Source organism: Macaca thibetana, chromosome 16, assembly GCF_024542745.1.
Source record: "Macaca thibetana thibetana isolate TM-01 chromosome 16, ASM2454274v1, whole genome shotgun sequence".
Taxonomy (NCBI): Eukaryota; Metazoa; Chordata; class Mammalia; order Primates; family Cercopithecidae; genus Macaca; species Macaca thibetana.
In genome coordinates, this window is record NC_065593.1 from 77,399,553 (window position 1) to 77,420,176 (window position 20,624).

General features: G+C 41.2%; 1 protein-coding gene across 50 annotated transcripts in view; it reads right to left on the reverse strand.

Annotated features, from left to right (window-relative positions):
• Positions 1 to 20,624, reverse strand: part of LOC126939504 (uncharacterized) — a 557,395-nt gene that overhangs the window by 225,450 nt on the left and 311,321 nt on the right. For 12 of the 50 annotated variants that reach the window (XM_050764859.1, XM_050764858.1, XM_050764860.1 and 9 more), the window contains 5 exons: positions 20,471 to 20,524; positions 13,081 to 13,182; positions 12,520 to 12,573; positions 5,148 to 5,249; positions 4,587 to 4,640 (listed from right to left, as the gene is read on the reverse strand). The exons of 5 other annotated variants lie outside the window; for them this stretch is intronic. In XM_050764859.1, the coding sequence (XP_050620816.1) occupies positions 4,587 to 4,640; positions 5,148 to 5,249; positions 12,520 to 12,573; positions 13,081 to 13,182; positions 20,471 to 20,524 (366 nt within the window). The remainder of the gene's footprint in view (positions 1 to 4,586; positions 4,641 to 5,147; positions 5,250 to 12,519; positions 12,574 to 13,080; positions 13,183 to 20,470; positions 20,525 to 20,624) is intronic. 33 more of the 50 variants (XM_050764891.1, XM_050764872.1, XM_050764867.1 and 30 more) reach the window with 11 other exon arrangements.

Consider the following 20,624-nt stretch of genomic DNA (forward strand, 5'->3'; position numbering starts at 1 on the left):
GAACAGGACGTGAGTGCTGCTGGGATCACGTGACTGATCACAGGCAAAAGATGCCCACTGCCACTCCATGGCCCAGGATACCAACCTGTTTATTTTTTACTTTTCCTTTTTGTAAAGATGGGGTCTTGCTATGTTGCCCAAAGTGGTCTTCAACTCCTGGCCTCCCAAAGTGCCGGGATTACAGGCGTGAGCCACGGCATCCAGCCTCCTGACATGTTTTTTTGTTTTTCCAGACGGAGTCTCGCTCTGTTGCCCAGGGTGGAGAGCAGTGACGTGATCTCGGCCCACTGCAACCTCCATCTTCTGGGTTCAAGCAATTCTCCTGCCTCAGCCTCTTGAATAGCTGGGATTACACGTGCCCATCACCACACCCGGCTAATTTTTGTATTTTTAGAAGAGATGGGGTTTCATCTTGTTGACCAGGCTGGTCTCAAACTCCTGACCTCAAGTGATCCACTTACCTCGGACTTCCAAAGTGCTGGGATTACAGACAGGAGTCACCACGCCCAGCGTCCAGACATGTTTAAAACAGAAAAATTTCATCTACAATCACCCCTGTTAAATGGTATATTATGTAATATATCCCAGTATATGGAGACACAAGGGTAACAAGGATATCCGGGACTTGAACTCATCTCTGCACCAAGCAGACCTCATAGACGTCTACAGAACTCTCCAAACCAAATCAACAGAACTTACATTCTTCTCAGCAGCATTCATCGCACTTATTCCAAAATTGACCACATCGTTGGAAGTCAAGCACTCCTCAGCAAATGCAAAAGAACAGAAATCACAACAAACTGTCTCTCAGACCACAGTGCCATCAAATTAGAACTCTGGATTAAGAACCTCACTCAACACCACACAACTACATGGAAACTGAACAACCTGCTCCTGGATGACTACTGGGTAAATAACGAAATGAAGGCAGAAATAAAGATGTTCTTCGAAACCAATGAGAACAAAGACGCAACGTACCAGAATCTCTGGGACACATTTAAAGCAGTGTGTAGAGGGAAATTTATAGCACTAAATGCCCACCACAGAAAGCAGGAAAGATCTGAACTCGACACCCTACCATCACAATGAAAAGTACTAGAGAAGCAACAGCAAACACATTCAAAAGCTAGCAGAAGGCAAGAAATAACTAAGATCAGAGCAGAACCGAAGGAGATAGAGACACAAAAAAAACCCTTCAAAAAAATCGATGAATCCAGGAGCTGGTTTTCTGAAGAGATCAACAAAATTGATAGAACGCTAGCAAGACTAATAAAGAAGAAAAGAGAGAAGAACCAACTAGACGCAGTAACACATGATAAAGGGGATATCACCACCGATCCCACAGAAATACAAACTACCATCAGAGAATACTATAAACACCTCTATGCAAATAAACTAGAAAATCTACAAGAAATGGATCAATTCCTGGACACATACACCCTCCCAAGACTAAACCAGGAAGAAGCTGAATCACTGAATAGACCAATAACAGGCTCTGAAATTGAGGCAATCTTTAATAGGCTACCAACCAAAAAGAGTCCAGGACCAGACGGATTCACAGCCAAATTCTACCAGAGGTACGAGGAGGAGCTGGTACCATTCCTTCTGAAACTACTCCAATCAATAGAAAAAGAGGGAATCCTCCCTAACTCATTTTATGAGGCCAGTATCATCCTGATACCAAAGCCTGGCAGAGACACAACAAGAAAAGAGAATTTTAGACCAATAGCCCTGATGAACATCGATGCAAAAATCCTCCATAAAATGCTGGCAAACCGAATCCAGCAGCACATCAAAAAGCTTAACCACCAAGATCAAGTTGGCTTCATCCCTGGGATGCAAGGCTGGTTCAACGTACGCAAATCAGTAGACGTAATCCATCACATAAACAGAACCAAACACAAAAAACACATGATTATCTCAACAGACGGAGAAAAGGCCTTCAACAAAATTCAACAGTCATTCATGCTAAAAACTCTCAGTAAACTAGGTATTGATAGAACGTATCTCAAAACAATACGAGCTATTTATGACAAACCCACAGCCAGTATCATACTGAATGGGCAAAAACTGGAAGCATTCCCTATGAAAACTGGCACAAGACAGGGCTGCCCTCTCTCACCACTCCTATTCAACACAGTGTCTCCTATTGAACATATTGTTGGAAGTTCTGGCCAGGGCAATCAGGCAGGAGAAAGAAATAAAGGGTATCAATTAGGAAAAAGGGATGTCAAATTGTCCCTGTTTGCAGATGACATGACTGTATATTTAGAAAGCCCCATCGTCTCGGCCCGAAATCTCCTTAAGCTGACAAGCAACTTCAGCAAAGTCTCAGGATACAAAATCAATGTGCAAAAATCACAAGCATTCTTATACGCCAATAAGAGACAAACAGAGAGCCAAATCATGAGTGAACTCCCATTCACAACTGCTTCAAAGAGAATAAAATACCTAGGCATCCAACTTACCAGGGATGTGAAGGACCTCTTCAAGGAGAACTACAAAGCACTGCTCAGCAAAATAAAAGAGGACACAACCAAATGGAAGAACACTCCATGCTCACGGATAGGAAGAATCAATATCGTGAAAATGGCCATACTGCCCAAGGTAATTTATAGATTCAATGGCATCCCAGCAAGCTGCCGATGACGTTCTTCACGGAATTGGGAAAAGCTACCTTAAAGTTCATATGGAACCAAAAAAGAGCCCGCATTGCCAAGACAATCCTAAGCAAAAAGAACAAAGCGGGAGGCATCATGCTACCTGATTTCAAACTACACCACAAGGCTACAGTAACCAAAACAGCATGGTACTGGTACCAAAACAGAGATATAGACCAGTGGAACAGAACAGAGGCCTCAGGAAAAACACCACACATCTACAACCATCTCATCTTTGACAGACCTGACAAAAACAAGAAACGGGGAAAGGATTCCCTATTTAATAAATGGTGCCGGGAAAACTGGCTAGCCATAGGTAGAAAGCTGAAACGGGATCCCTTCCTTATGCCTTATACAAAAATTAATTCAAGGTGGATTAAAGACTTAAATGTTAGAGCTAAAAGCATAAAAACCCTAGAAGAAAACCTAGCCAATACCAGTCAGGACATAGGCATGGGCAAGGACTTCATGACTAAAACACCAAAAGCAATGGCAACAAAAGCCAAAATAGACAAACGGGGTCTAATTACACTAAAGAGTTTCTGCACAGCAAAGGAAACTACCATCAGAGTGAACAGGCAACCTACAGAATGGGAGACAATTTTTCAATCTACCCATCTGACAGAGGGCTAATATCCAGAATCTACAAAGAACTTAAACAAATTTACAAGAAAAAATCAAACAACCCCATCAAAAAGTGGGCAAAGGATATGAACAGATACTTTTCAAAAGAAAAGTTAATTAATGCAGCCAACAGACACGTGAAAAAATGCTCATCACCACTGGTCATCAGAGAAATGCAAAGCAAAAGCACAATGAGATAGCATCTCACACCAGTTAGAATGGCGATCATTAAAAAGTCAGGAAACGGCGGGTGCTGGCGAGGATGTGGAGAAATAGGAAGGCTTTTACACTGTTGGCGGGAGTGTAAACTAGTTCCACCATTGTGGAAGGCAGTGTGGCGATTCCTCAAGGATCCAGAACGAGAAATACCATTTGACCCAGCAATCCTATTACTGGGTATATACCCAAAGGATTATATATCATGCTACTATAAAGACACACGCACACGTATGTTTATGGCGGCACTATTCACAATAGCAAAGACTTGGAACCAACCCCAATGTCCATCAGTGATAGACTGGATTAAGAAAATGTGGCACATGTACACCATGGAATACTATGCAGCCATAAAAAAAGGATGAGTTGGTGTCCTTTGTAGCAACACGGATGAAGCTGGAATCCATCATTCTGAGCAAACTATGGCAAGGACAGAAAACCAAACACCGCGTGTTCTCACTCATCGGTGGGAACTGAACAATGAGAACACTTGGACACAGGGCGGGGAACATCACACCCCGCGGCCCATCACACCCCGGGGCCAGTCGTGATGTGGGGGAATGGGGGAGGGATAGCATTAGGAGAAATACGTAATGGAAATGACGAGTTAATGGGTGCAGCAAACCAACACGGCACATGTATACATATGTAACAAACCTGCACGTTGTGCACATGTACCCTAGAACTTAAAGTATAATTAAAAACAAAAGTCAAAAAACAAGTATGACATATTTCATTTTTGTAAAACTAGGTGGTTAGATGCTTGCAATGAACTCATTACTTTGATCCTTTTAATGCTTCACCCTGTTTTCACTGTGTCCATCTAGTTATTTGGGTCTATAGATACTGGTGAAACCATTTTATTGGAAAACAGTACTAATGAATGTAAGATGTTATCAAGAAATAGTTCTTTCGTTTTGACTGATAAAATGCAGATAATGTTAATCTGTTAGTAAAGGCAGATATTTTATCAAAATATTGAAAATATGTGAATTGATAAGCCACAAATAGAATGTTAGAAAAATACTATTAAAAATTTTAGTGTAAATCATCATTTATTGCAAATCATGTGTAACAAATTCTTACCAGTAAAAGCTTTCACTTCATCCTCCAATGCTTTCAGAGCCACTTTATTATCAGCTATAACACAAAGGCATAATTTGAAGCTCATAACATGTTATATCACAAGAACACTCTCCTCCCTCCTATGATTATAACACCTAGTAGCAGCACTTAGGAAGTATACTGGGCATTTTGTTAAGCACTTTAGTCATTTGATAAATATTTACTCAGAATATGTTACGAAGATGAAGAAACAATTATAAATATTGAAAATAAACTTATTTAGAAAATGTAAATTTGACTTTATAACCCATAAAACAGCAAATCTTATATTTGATAATGGAAAGATGGAATTCAAAAGTGGCTTTTTCCTAGGGGTCAGCTTTCTTGTCCTCAGAATTTGGAAGGCTCTTGTATTGACCATGCCGCTAGTATTCAGAATACTACCTTCCCTACTTTGTTACTCTGACTGTCTTATTTAATCTTGCCATTTGCATTATGAAAAGTTCTTTTTTCCCTTTCCTTCTAATGCCAAAAGCACACAGAACACAAAACCCAAAAACCAGTGATATCTAGCATGCTCACCACCGACTGGCAGGCTTTGTGTCAGATCTTCAAGTTCTTTATCTGTGAGCTTGATTCCCATGTTGTCTAGAACGGTCTTCAGGTTTTTTATATCAACCTTCCCTAATCAGAAAGACACAGGCTGTGAGGAAAATGTAGAGACTCTAAAACAAAATCTCTATTGTTTTTTTTTTTTTTCAGATGCATACACATTGGGAAGTTGAGAAAAGCTATGGATCTTTTATTTCCACAAAGTACACGCACGCATTTTCATAAACTGTGCATTAGGATTTAGGAGGATGTGCTAAAGCCCATTCATGATTATATTTTTCTACATAAAGAGAAAAAATTCGTCGAATCAATATATAAATGAAATTGACCATGGAATTAAAATTAGGATCCTGTCCTTTAAACCAATTAACTGATCAGTGGATGCAAACTTGGGTCAATCATTGACATATTTTGACCAATACATAGGATTAAAAAGTAATCTCTCAATATTATTCCTAATAACGATAATGATAGCTAACGTTTATTGAGAGCTTTTATTTTGGTACCAGGCATCATACAAAACATTTCATTTATATGTTGTCATTTAATCTCAGACAGATATCAGACAACAGTTGACTAAATTCCTCATATAGATAGCTCATCTTTTCCTTGACTTTTTTGGCATGTAATTACATCTTCCCCACTAAGTTTATAAACTCTAAGAGAGTATGGGATACATTTCTCAACAATATGGTTGATTATCTGGTTAAATAATGATACATCTGTTTTCCAAAAATCAGATGGAATCTATGTATTAGAGAGGTTGCAGGATTCACAATGAAATTAGTAGTGAATAATGGGAAGGCCAAATGAGTACCTTATATTCATCTATCTCCTTATTACTTTCCCTGACATTTAAGGTATTTCATACTACTCAGCACTATGTTTTTTTCCCCAACACTTTATAATAGAAAGTGCCAAACATGCAGAAACATTGAAAGAACAGCACAACGAACCATCACCACTTACATGAAATAAGAGTTAACATTTCGCCCTAGTTTACTTTTTCTCTCTCATACTGTCTTTCCATATGTATGTGTGAGTGTATACATAAATATGTTTTTCTTTCCTCAACGTATTTTGACTGTAAATGGTGGACATCGTAACTTATTATCCCTAAACACTGCAGCATGCCATGAATCTTCTAAGAATAAGGATATTCTCTTATGCGACATTGTTGATAAATACATAGCATGGTCACACCTAAGAGAATTAACAATAATCCCTTAGTGTCATGTTACATCCAGTTCATATTTAAAAATATTTTTGTTAATTGTCCCCCAAACATCTATTACAGCTGTTTCTGTCAAAAGTTCACATTGCATTTAGTTATTCTCTTTGTCTCTTTAAATCTAAAAGTTAGCTGGGTGCAGTGGCTCACTGCTGTAATCCCATCAATTTGGTAGGCCGATGTGGGCGGATCACTTGAGGTCAGGAGTTCGAGACCAGCCTGGCCAACGTAGTGAAACCCCGTCTCTAGTAAAAATACAAAAATTAGCTAGTCATGGTGGTGCACACCTGCAGTCTCAGCTACTTGGGAGGCTGAGGCAGAAGCAGCACCTGAACCCGGGAGGCGGAGGTTGCAGTGAGCCGAGATTGCACCACCGCACTCCAGCCAGGGCAACAGAGCGAGACTCTGTCGAGAGAGAGAGAAAAAAAGTCTCCCCACTTTTTTTTTTTTTTTTTTTTTTTTTTTTTTTTTTTTTTTTAACATTGAACACCAACTTTTTTAAAAGAGTAGGCCGGTTTTCCTGTAGAATCCCTCATTCTGAATTTGTGTGATTTTTCTCTTTGTGGTATTATTTAACCTGCTTTTTATTCCTCATATTTCAAGTAAACTACAATCATTATGGAGTTGTGAAATTTTTTCCAACGATTTATAGTAACTTGCAGGCATTTATTTCTCTCTCTCTCTCTCCCTCCCTCCGTCCTTCTTTTCTTTCTTCTCCAGAGAGGGAGTCTCACTCCGTCACCCAGGTTGGAGTGCACTTCTGTGATCTCGGCTCACTGCAACCTCTGCCTCCTGGGTTCAAATGATTCTCCTGCCTCAGCCTCCCAAGAAGCTGGGACTACAGGCACCCACCACCGTGCCCGGCTAATTTTTTTTGTATTTTTAGTAGAGACGGAGTTTCACCGACTTAGCCAGGATGGTCTCCATCTCCTGACCTCCTGATCCGCCCGCCTCGGCCTCCCAAAGTGGTGGGATTACAGGCGTGAGGCACCGCGCCCGGCCTGAAATATTACACTTTCTCAAAAGAAGGACGCCTTCCCAAGGCCAATCCCCTAACTTACTGGCACCCTTCTGAGTTGCATTCGGGTCACGTACCAGGTACCGTCATTTCGTGTTTATAGAATTTTGTGTCCTGCTGTTTTTCGAAAAGCAAACGTGGATGACAGCGTTTGAGCCCTCCACCCCCCGCCCCTTCTGTGAACACTGGGCTAAGCCACAAAGACACAGAGGAGAAAACTCGCGGTAGGGGGCTATGAATGCAGAGAGCACCAGATGGTTCCCTGCAGACACAGAACCAGCTCCAGCTGGTGCCCCTTGAGAGTCTCTCCGCAGAATCTCGGAGGCTGATCCTCGCCCGCAAGCACAAGCGGGGAGGAGTCCTATGCCCTCGCCTAAGTCCCAAAGGAGGATCTGCCGGCTGTGCTGGAAAACACCACCAGAGGGCCCCCTTACCCTCCCAGGGAGGCTCTGACTGGCAGTGAGGAGTCACATGCTCATCCTTGGACCAATGACAGGAGGGTACTGGGAACAGGACGTGAGTGCTGCTGGGATCACGTGACTGATCACAGGCAAAAGATGCCCACTGCCACTCCATGGCCCAGGATACCAACCTGTTTATTTTTTACTTTTCCTTTTTGTAAAGATGGGGTCTTGCTATGTTGCCCAAAGTGGTCTTCAACTCCTGGCCTCCCAAAGTGCCGGGATTACAGGCGTGAGCCACGGCATCCAGCCTCCTGACATGTTTTTTTGTTTTTCCAGACGGAGTCTCGCTCTGTTGCCCAGGGTGGAGAGCAGTGACGTGATCTCGGCCCACTGCAACCTCCATCTTCTGGGTTCAAGCAATTCTCCTGCCTCAGCCTCTTGAATAGCTGGGATTACACGTGCCCATCACCACACCCGGCTAATTTTTGTATTTTTAGAAGAGATGGGGTTTCATCTTGTTGACCAGGCTGGTCTCAAACTCCTGACCTCAAGTGATCCACTTACCTCGGACTTCCAAAGTGCTGGGATTACAGACAGGAGTCACCACGCCCAGCGTCCAGACATGTTTAAAACAGAAAAATTTCATCTACAATCACCCCTGTTAAATGGTATATTATGTAATATATCCCAGTATATGGAGACACAAGGGTAACAAGGATATCCGGGACTTGAACTCATCTCTGCACCAAGCAGACCTCATAGACGTCTACAGAACTCTCCAAACCAAATCAACAGAACTTACATTCTTCTCAGCAGCATTCATCGCACTTATTCCAAAATTGACCACATCGTTGGAAGTCAAGCACTCCTCAGCAAATGCAAAAGAACAGAAATCACAACAAACTGTCTCTCAGACCACAGTGCCATCAAATTAGAACTCTGGATTAAGAACCTCACTCAACACCACACAACTACATGGAAACTGAACAACCTGCTCCTGGATGACTACTGGGTAAATAACGAAATGAAGGCAGAAATAAAGATGTTCTTCGAAACCAATGAGAACAAAGACGCAACGTACCAGAATCTCTGGGACACATTTAAAGCAGTGTGTAGAGGGAAATTTATAGCACTAAATGCCCACCACAGAAAGCAGGAAAGATCTGAACTCGACACCCTACCATCACAATGAAAAGTACTAGAGAAGCAACAGCAAACACATTCAAAAGCTAGCAGAAGGCAAGAAATAACTAAGATCAGAGCAGAACCGAAGGAGATAGAGACACAAAAAACCCTTCAAAAAAATCGATGAATCCAGGAGCTGGTTTTCTGAAGAGATCAACAAAATTGATAGAACGCTAGCAAGACTAATAAAGAAGAAAAGAGAGAAGAACCAACTAGACGCAGTAACACATGATAAAGGGGATATCACCACCGATCCCACAGAAATACAAACTACCATCAGAGAATACTATAAACACCTCTATGCAAATAAACTAGAAAATCTACAAGAAATGGATCAATTCCTGGACACATACACCCTCCCAAGACTAAACCAGGAAGAAGCTGAATCACTGAATAGACCAATAACAGGCTCTGAAATTGAGGCAATCTTTAATAGGCTACCAACCAAAAAGAGTCCAGGACCAGACGGATTCACAGCCAAATTCTACCAGAGGTACGAGGAGGAGCTGGTACCATTCCTTCTGAAACTACTCCAATCAATAGAAAAAGAGGGAATCCTCCCTAACTCATTTTATGAGGCCAGTATCATCCTGATACCAAAGCCTGGCAGAGACACAACAAGAAAAGAGAATTTTAGACCAATAGCCCTGATGAACATCGATGCAAAAATCCTCCATAAAATGCTGGCAAACCGAATCCAGCAGCACATCAAAAAGCTTAACCACCAAGATCAAGTTGGCTTCATCCCTGGGATGCAAGGCTGGTTCAACGTACGCAAATCAGTAGACGTAATCCATCACATAAACAGAACCAAACACAAAAAAACACATGATTATCTCAACAGACGGAGAAAAGGCCTTCAACAAAATTCAACAGTCATTCATGCTAAAAACTCTCAGTAAACTAGGTATTGATAGAACGTATCTCAAAACAATACGAGCTATTTATGACAAACCCACAGCCAGTATCATACTGAATGGGCAAAAACTGGAAGCATTCCCTATGAAAACTGGCACAAGACAGGGCTGCCCTCTCTCACCACTCCTATTCAACACAGTGTCTCCTATTGAACATATTGTTGGAAGTTCTGGCCAGGGCAATCAGGCAGGAGAAAGAAATAAAGGGTATCAATTAGGAAAAAGGGATGTCAAATTGTCCCTGTTTGCAGATGACATGACTGTATATTTAGAAAGCCCCATCGTCTCGGCCCGAAATCTCCTTAAGCTGACAAGCAACTTCAGCAAAGTCTCAGGATACAAAATCAATGTGCAAAAATCACAAGCATTCTTATACGCCAATAAGAGACAAACAGAGAGCCAAATCATGAGTGAACTCCCATTCACAACTGCTTCAAAGAGAATAAAATACCTAGGCATCCAACTTACCAGGGATGTGAAGGACCTCTTCAAGGAGAACTACAAAGCACTGCTCAGCAAAATAAAAGAGGACACAACCAAATGGAAGAACACTCCATGCTCACGGATAGGAAGAATCAATATCGTGAAAATGGCCATACTGCCCAAGGTAATTTATAGATTCAATGGCATCCCAGCAAGCTGCCGATGACGTTCTTCACGGAATTGGGAAAAGCTACCTTAAAGTTCATATGGAACCAAAAAAGAGCCCGCATTGCCAAGACAATCCTAAGCAAAAAGAACAAAGCGGGAGGCATCATGCTACCTGATTTCAAACTACACCACAAGGCTACAGTAACCAAAACAGCATGGTACTGGTACCAAAACAGAGATATAGACCAGTGGAACAGAACAGAGGCCTCAGGAAAAACACCACACATCTACAACCATCTCATCTTTGACAGACCTGACAAAAACAAGAAACGGGGAAAGGATTCCCTATTTAATAAATGGTGCCGGGAAAACTGGCTAGCCATAGGTAGAAAGCTGAAACGGGATCCCTTCCTTATGCCTTATACAAAAATTAATTCAAGGTGGATTAAAGACTTAAATGTTAGAGCTAAAAGCATAAAAACCCTAGAAGAAAACCTAGCCAATACCAGTCAGGACATAGGCATGGGCAAGGACTTCATGACTAAAACACCAAAAGCAATGGCAACAAAAGCCAAAATAGACAAACGGGGTCTAATTACACTAAAGAGTTTCTGCACAGCAAAGGAAACTACCATCAGAGTGAACAGGCAACCTACAGAATGGGAGACAATTTTTGCAATCTACCCATCTGACAGAGGGCTAATATCCAGAATCTACAAAGAACTTAAACAAATTTACAAGAAAAAATCAAACAACCCCATCAAAAAGTGGGCAAAGGATATGAACAGATACTTTTCAAAAGAAAAGTTAATTAATGCAGCCAACAGACACGTGAAAAAATGCTCATCACCACTGGTCATCAGAGAAATGCAAAGCAAAAGCACAATGAGATAGCATCTCACACCAGTTAGAATGGCGATCATTAAAAAGTCAGGAAACGGCGGGTGCTGGCGAGGATGTGGAGAAATAGGAAGGCTTTTACACTGTTGGCGGGAGTGTAAACTAGTTCCACCATTGTGGAAGGCAGTGTGGCGATTCCTCAAGGATCCAGAACGAGAAATACCATTTGACCCAGCAATCCTATTACTGGGTATATACCCAAAGGATTATATATCATGCTACTATAAAGACACACGCACACGTATGTTTATGGCGGCACTATTCACAATAGCAAAGACTTGGAACCAACCCCAATGTCCATCAGTGATAGACTGGATTAAGAAAATGTGGCACATGTACACCATGGAATACTATGCAGCCATAAAAAAAGGATGAGTTGGTGTCCTTTGTAGCAACACGGATGAAGCTGGAATCCATCATTCTGAGCAAACTATGGCAAGGACAGAAAACCAAACACCGCGTGTTCTCACTCATCGGTGGGAACTGAACAATGAGAACACTTGGACACAGGGCGGGGAACATCACACCCCGCGGCCCATCACACCCCGGGGCCAGTCGTGATGTGGGGGAATGGGGGAGGGATAGCATTAGGAGAAATACGTAATGGAAATGACGAGTTAATGGGTGCAGCAAACCAACACGGCACATGTATACATATGTAACAAACCTGCACGTTGTGCACATGTACCCTAGAACTTAAAGTATAATTAAAAACAAAAGTCAAAAAACAAGTATGACATATTTCATTTTTGTAAAACTAGGTGGTTAGATGCTTGCAATGAACTCATTACTTTGATCCTTTTAATGCTTCACCCTGTTTTCACTGTGTCCATCTAGTTATTTGGGTCTATAGATACTGGTGAAACCATTTTATTGGAAAACAGTACTAATGAATGTAAGATGTTATCAAGAAATAGTTCTTTCGTTTTGACTGATAAAATGCAGATAATGTTAATCTGTTAGTAAAGGCAGATATTTTATCAAAATATTGAAAATATGTGAATTGATAAGCCACAAATAGAATGTTAGAAAAATACTATTAAAAATTTTAGTGTAAATCATCATTTATTGCAAATCATGTGTAACAAATTCTTACCAGTAAAAGCTTTCACTTCATCCTCCAATGCTTTCAGAGCCACTTTATTATCAGCTATAACACAAAGGCATAATTTGAAGCTCATAACATGTTATATCACAAGAACACTCTCCTCCCTCCTATGATTATAACACCTAGTAGCAGCACTTAGGAAGTATACTGGGCATTTTGTTAAGCACTTTAGTCATTTGATAAATATTTACTCAGAATATGTTACGAAGATGAAGAAACAATTATAAATATTGAAAATAAACTTATTTAGAAAATGTAAATTTGACTTTATAACCCATAAAACAGCAAATCTTATATTTGATAATGGAAAGATGGAATTCAAAAGTGGCTTTTTCCTAGGGGTCAGCTTTCTTGTCCTCAGAATTTGGAAGGCTCTTGTATTGACCATGCCGCTAGTATTCAGAATACTACCTTCCCTACTTTGTTACTCTGACTGTCTTATTTAATCTTGCCATTTGCATTATGAAAAGTTCTTTTTTCCCTTTCCTTCTAATGCCAAAAGCACACAGAACACAAAACCCAAAAACCAGTGATATCTAGCATGCTCACCACCGACTGGCAGGCTTTGTGTCAGATCTTCAAGTTCTTTATCTGTGAGCTTGATTCCCATGTTGTCTAGAACGGTCTTCAGGTTTTTTATATCAACCTTCCCTAATCAGAAAGACACAGGCTGTGAGGAAAATGTAGAGACTCTAAAACAAAATCTCTATTGTTTTTTTTTTTTTTTTTCAGACGCATACACATTGGGAAGTTGAGAAAAGCTATGGATCTTTTATTTCCACAAAGTACACGCACGCATTTTCATAAACTGTGCATTAGGATTTAGGAGGATGTGCTAAAGCCCATTCATGATTATATTTTTCTACATAAAGAGAAAAAATTCGTCGAATCAATATATAAATGAAATTGACCATGGAATTAAAATTAGGATCCTGTCCTTTAAACCAATTAACTGATCAGTGGATGCAAACTTGGGTCAATCATTGACATATTTTGACCAATACATAGGATTAAAAAGTAATCTCTCAATATTATTCCTAATAACGATAATGATAGCTAACGTTTATTGAGAGCTTTTATTTTGGTACCAGGCATCATACAAAACATTTCATTTATATGTTGTCATTTAATCTCAGACAGATATCAGACAACAGTTGACTAAATTCCTCATATAGATAGCTCATCTTTTCCTTGACTTTTTTGGCATGTAATTACATCTTCCCCACTAAGTTTATAAACTCTAAGAGAGTATGGGATACATTTCTCAACAATATGGTTGATTATCTGGTTAAATAATGATACATCTGTTTTCCAAAAATCAGATGGAATCTATGTATTAGAGAGGTTGCAGGATTCACAATGAAATTAGTAGTGAATAATGGGAAGGCCAAATGAGTACCTTATATTCATCTATCTCCTTATTACTTTCCCTGACATTTAAGGTATTTCATACTACTCAGCACTATGTTTTTTTCCCCAACACTTTATAATAGAAAGTGCCAAACATGCAGAAACATTGAAAGAACAGCACAACGAACCATCACCACTTACATGAAATAAGAGTTAACATTTCGCCCTAGTTTACTTTTTCTCTCTCATACTGTCTTTCCATATGTATGTGTGAGTGTATACATAAATATGTTTTTCTTTCCTCAACGTATTTTGACTGTAAATGGTGGACATCGTAACTTATTATCCCTAAACACTGCAGCATGCCATGAATCTTCTAAGAATAAGGATATTCTCTTATGCGACATTGTTGATAAATACATAGCATGGTCACACCTAAGAGAATTAACAATAATCCCTTAGTGTCATGTTACATCCAGTTCATATTTAAAAATATTTTTGTTAATTGTCCCCCAAACATCTATTACAGCTGTTTCTGTCAAAAGTTCACATTGCATTTAGTTATTCTCTTTGTCTCTTTAAATCTAAAAGTTAGCTGGGTGCAGTGGCTCACTGCTGTAATCCCATCAATTTGGTAGGCCGATGTGGGCGGATCACTTGAGGTCAGGAGTTCGAGACCAGCCTGGCCAACGTAGTGAAACCCCGTCTCTAGTAAAAATACAAAAATTAGCTAGTCATGGTGGTGCACACCTGCAGTCTCAGCTACTTGGGAGGCTGAGGCAGAAGCAGCACCTGAACCCGGGAGGCGGAGGTTGCAGTGAGCCGAGATTGCACCACCGCACTCCAGCCAGGGCAACAGAGCGAGACTCTGTCGAGAGAGAGAGAGAGAGAGAGAGAGAGAGAGAAAAAAGTCTCCCCACTTTTTTTTTTTTTTTTTTTTTTTTTTTTTTTTTTTTTTAACATTGAACACCAACTTTTTTAAAAGAGTAGGCCGGTTTTCCTGTAGAATCCCTCATTCTGAATTTGTGTGATTTTTCTCTTTGTGGTATTATTTAACCTGCTTTTTATTCCTCATATTTCAAGTAAACTACAATCATTATGGAGTTGTGAAATTTTTTCCAACGATTTATAGTAACTTGCAGGCATTTATTTCTCTCTCTCTCTCTCCCTCCCTCCGTCCTTCTTTTCTTTCTTCTCCAGAGAGGGAGTCTCACTCTGTCACCCAGGTTGGAGTGCACTTCTGTGATCTCGGCTCACTGCAACCTCTGCCTCCTGGGTTCAAATGATTCTCCTGCCTCAGCCTCCCAAGAAGCTGGGACTACAGGCACCCACCACCGTGCCCGGCTAATTTTTTTTGTATTTTTAGTAGAGACGGAGTTTCACCGACTTAGCCAGGATGGTCTCCATCTCCTGACCTCCTGATCCGCCCGCCTCGGCCTCCCAAAGTGGTGGGATTACAGGCGTGAGGCACCGCGCCCGGCCTGAAATATTACACTTTCTCAAAAGAAGGACGCCTTCCCAAGGCCAATCCCCTAACTTACTGGCACCCTTCTGAGTTGCATTCGGGTCACGTACCAGGTACCGTCATTTCGTGTTTATAGAATTTTGTGTCCTGCTGTTTTTCGAAAAGCAAACGTGGATGACAGCGTTTGAGCCCTCCACCCCCGCCCCTTCTGTGAACACTGGGCTAAGCCACAAAGACACAGAGGAGAAAACTCGCGGTAGGGGGCTATGAATGCAGAGAGCACCAGATGGTTCCCTGCAGACACAGAACCAGCTCCAGCTGGTGCCCCTTGAGAGTCTCTCCGCAGAATCTCGGAGGCTGATCCTCGCCCGCAAGCACAAGCGGGGAGGAGTCCTATGCCCTCGCCTAAGTCCCAAAGGAGGATCTGCCGGCTGTGCTGGAAAACACCACCAGAGGGCCCCCTTACCCTCCCAGGGAGGCTCTGACTGGCAGTGAGGAGTCACATGCTCATCCTTGGACCAATGACAGGAGGGTACTGGGAACAGGACGTGAGTGCTGCTGGGATCACGTGACTGATCACAGGCAAAAGATGCCCACTGCCACTCCATGGCCCAGGATACCAACCTGTTTATTTTTTACTTTTCCTTTTTGTAAAGATGGGGTCTTGCTATGTTGCCCAAAGTGGTCTTCAACTCCTGGCCTCCCAAAGTGCCGGGATTACAGGCGTGAGCCACGGCATCCAGCCTCCTGACATGTTTTTTTGTTTTTCCAGACGGAGTCTCGCTCTGTTGCCCAGGGTGGAGAGCAGTGACGTGATCTCGGCCCACTGCAACCTCCATCTTCTGGGTTCAAGCAATTCTCCTGCCTCAGCCTCTTGAATAGCTGGGATTACACGTGCCCATCACCACACCCGGCTAATTTTTGTATTTTTAGAAGAGATGGGGTTTCATCTTGTTGACCAGGCTGGTCTCAAACTCCTGACCTCAAGTGATCCACTTACCTCGGACTTCCAAAGTGCTGGGATTACAGACAGGAGTCACCACGCCCAGCGTCCAGACATGTTTAAAACAGAAAAATTTCATCTACAATCACCCCTGTTAAATGGTATATTATGTAATATATCCCAGTATATGGAGACACAAGGGTAACAAGGATATCCGGGACTTGAACTCATCTCTGCACCAAGCAGACCTCATAGACGTCTACAGAACTCTCCAAACCAAATCAACAGAACTTACATTCTTCTCAGCAGCATTCATCGCACTTATTCCAAAATTGACCACATCGTTGGAAGTCAAGCACTCCTCAGCAAATGCAAAAGAACAGAAATCACAACAAACTGTCTCTCAGACCACAGTGCCATCAAATTAGAACTCTGGATTAAGAACCTCACTCAACACCACACAACTACATGGAAACTGAACAACCTGCTCCTGGATGACTACTGGGTAAATAACGAAATGAAGGCAGAAATAAAGATGTTCTTCGAAACCAATGAGAACAAAGACGCAACGTACCAGAATCTCTGGGACACATTTAAAGCAGTGTGTAGAGGGAAATTTATAGCACTAAATGCCCACCACAGAAAGCAGGAAAGATCTGAACTCGACACCCTACCATCACAATGAAAAGTACTAGAGAAGCAACAGCAAACACATTCAAAAGCTAGCAGAAGGCAAGAAATAACTAAGATCAGAGCAGAACCGAAGGAGATAGAGACACAAAAAACCCTTCCAAAAAATCGATGAATCCAGGAGCTGGTTTTCTGAAGAGATCAACAAAATTGATAGAACGCTAGCAAGACTAATAAAGAAGAAAAGAGAGAAGAACCAACTAGACGCAGTAACACATGATAAAGGGGATATCACCACCGATCCCACAGAAATACAAACTACCATCAGAGAATACTGTAAACACCTCTATGCAAATAAACTAGAAAATCTACAAGAAATGGATCAATTCCTGGACACATACACCCTCCCAAGACTAAACCAGGAAGAAGCTGAATCACTGAATAGACCAATAACAGGCTCTGAAATTGAGGCAATCTTTAATAGGCTACCAACCAAAAAGAGTCCAGGACCAGACGGATTCACAGCCAAATTCTACCAGAGGTACGAGGAGGAGCTGGTACCATTCCTTCTGAAACTACTCCAATCAATAGAAAAAGAGGGAATCCTCCCTAACTCATTTTATGAGGCCAGTATCATCCTGATACCAAAGCCTGGCAGAGACACAACAAGAAAAGAGAATTTTAGACCAATAGCCCTGATGAACATCGATGCAAAAATCCTCCATAAAATGCTGGCAAACCGAATCCAGCAGCACATCAAAAAGCTTAACCACCAAGATCAAGTTGGCTTCATCCCTGGGATGCAAGGCTGGTTCAACGTACGCAAATCAGTAGACGTAATCCATCACATAAACAGAACCAAACACAAAAAACACATGATTATCTCAACAGACGGAGAAAAGGCCTTCAACAAAATTCAACAGTCATTCATGCTAAAAACTCTCAGTAAACTAGGTATTGATAGAACGTATCTCAAAACAATACGAGCTATTTATGACAAACCCACAGCCAGTATCATACTGAATGGGCAAAAACTGGAAGCATTCCCTATGAAAACTGGCACAAGACAGGGCTGCCCTCTCTCACCACTCCTATTCAACACAGTGTCTCCTATTGAACATATTGTTGGAAGTTCTGGCCAGGGCAATCAGGCAGGAGAAAGAAATAAAGGGTATCAATTAGGAAAAAGGGATGTCAAATTGTCCCTGTTTGCAGATGACATGACTGTATATTTAGAAAGCCCCATCGTCTCGGCCCGAAATCTCCTTAAGCTGACAAGCAACTTCAGCAAAGTCTCAGGATACAAAATCAATGTGCAAAAATCACAAGCATTCTTATACGCCAATAAGAGACAAACAGAGAGCCAAATCATGAGTGAACTCCCATTCACAACTGCTTCAAAGAGAATAAAATACCTAGGCATCCAACTTACCAGGGATGTGAAGGACCTCTTCAAGGAGAACTACAAAGCACTGCTCAGCAAAATAAAAGAGGACACAACCAAATGGAAGAACACTCCATGCTCACGGATAGGAAGAATCAATATCGTGAAAATGGCCATACTGCCCAAGGTAATTTATAGATTCAATGGCATCCCAGCAAGCTGCCGATGACGTTCTTCACGGAATTGGGAAAAGCTACCTTAAAGTTCATATGGAACCAAAAAAGAGCCCGCATTGCCAAGACAATCCTAAGCAAAAAGAACAAAGCGGGAGGCATCATGCTACCTGATTTCAAACTACACCACAAGGCTACAGTAACCAAAACAGCATGGTACTGGTACCAAAACAGAGATATAGACCAGTGGAACAGAACAGAGGCCTCAGGAAAAACACCACACATCTACAACCATCTCATCTTTGACAGACCTGACAAAAACAAGAAACGGGGAAAGGATTCCCTATTTAATAAATGGTGCCGGGAAAACTGGCTAGCCATAGGTAGAAAGCTGAAACGGGATCCCTTCCTTATGCCTTATACAAAAATTAATTCAAGGTGGATTAAAGACTTAAATGTTAGAGCTAAAAGCATAAAAACCCTAGAAGAAAACCTAGCCAATACCAGTCAGGACATAGGCATGGGCAAGGACTTCATGACTAAAACACCAAAAGCAATGGCAACAAAAGCCAAAATAGACAAACGGGGTCTAATTACACTAAAGAGTTTCTGCACAGCAAAGGAAACTACCATCAGAGTGAACAGGCAACCTACAGAATGGGAGACAATTTTTGCAATCTACCCATCTGACAGAGGGCTAATATCCAGAATCTACAAAGAACTTAAACAAATTTACAAGAAAAAATCAAACAACCCCATCAAAAAGTGGGCAAAGGATATGAACAGATACTTTTCAAAAGAAAAGTTAATTAATGCAGCCAACAGACACGTGAAAAAATGCTCATCACCACTGGTCATCAGAGAAATGCAAAGCAAAAGCACAATGAGATAGCATCTCACACCAGTTAGAATGGCGATCATTAAAAAGTCAGGAAACGGCGGGTGCTGGCGAGGATGTGGAGAAATAGGAAGGCTTTTACACTGTTGGCGGGAGTGTAAACTAGTTCCACCATTGTGGAAGGCAGTGTGGCGATTCCTCAAGGATCCAGAACGAGAAATACCATTTGACCCAGCAATCCTATTACTGGGTATATACCCAAAGGATTATATATCATGCTACTATAAAGACACACGCACACGTATGTTTATGGCGGCACTATTCACAATAGCAAAGACTTGGAACCAACCCCAATGTCCATCAGTGATAGACTGGATTAAGAAAATGTGGCACATGTACACCATGGAATACTATGCAGCCATAAAAAAAGGATGAGTTGGTGTCCTTTGTAGCAACACGGATGAAGCTGGAATCCATCATTCTGAGCAAACTATGGCAAGGACAGAAAACCAAACACCGCGTGTTCTCACTCATCGGTGGGAACTGAACAATGAGAACACTTGGACACAGGGCGGGGAACATCACACCCCGCGGCCCATCACACCCCGGGGCCAGTCGTGATGTGGGGGAATGGGGGAGGGATAGCATTAGGAGAAATACGTAATGGAAATGACGAGTTAATGGGTGCAGCAAACCAACACGGCACATGTATACATATGTAACAAACCTGCACGTTGTGCACATGTACCCTAGAACTTAAAGTATAATTAAAAACAAAAGTCAAAAAACAAGTATGACATATTTCATTTTTGTAAAACTAGGTGGTTAGATGCTTGCAATGAACTCATTACTTTGATCCTTTTAATGCTTCACCCTGTTTTCACTGTGTCCATCTAGTTATTTGGGTCTATAGATACTGGTGAAACCATTTTATTGGAAAACAGTACTAATGAATGTAAGATGTTATCAAGAAATAGTTCTTTCGTTTTGACTGATAAAATGCAGATAATGTTAATCTGTTAGTAAAGGCAGATATTTTATCAAAATATTGAAAATATGTGAATTGATAAGCCACAAATAGAATGTTAGAAAAATACTATTAAAAATTTTAGTGTAAATCATCATTTATTGCAAATCATGTGTAACAAATTCTTACCAGTAAAAGCTTTCACTTCATCCTCCAATGCTTTCAGAGCCACTTTATTATCAGCTATAACACAAAGGCATAATTTGAAGCTCATAACATGTTATATCACAAGAACACTCTCCTCCCTCCTATGATTATAACACCTAGTAGCAGCACTTAGGAA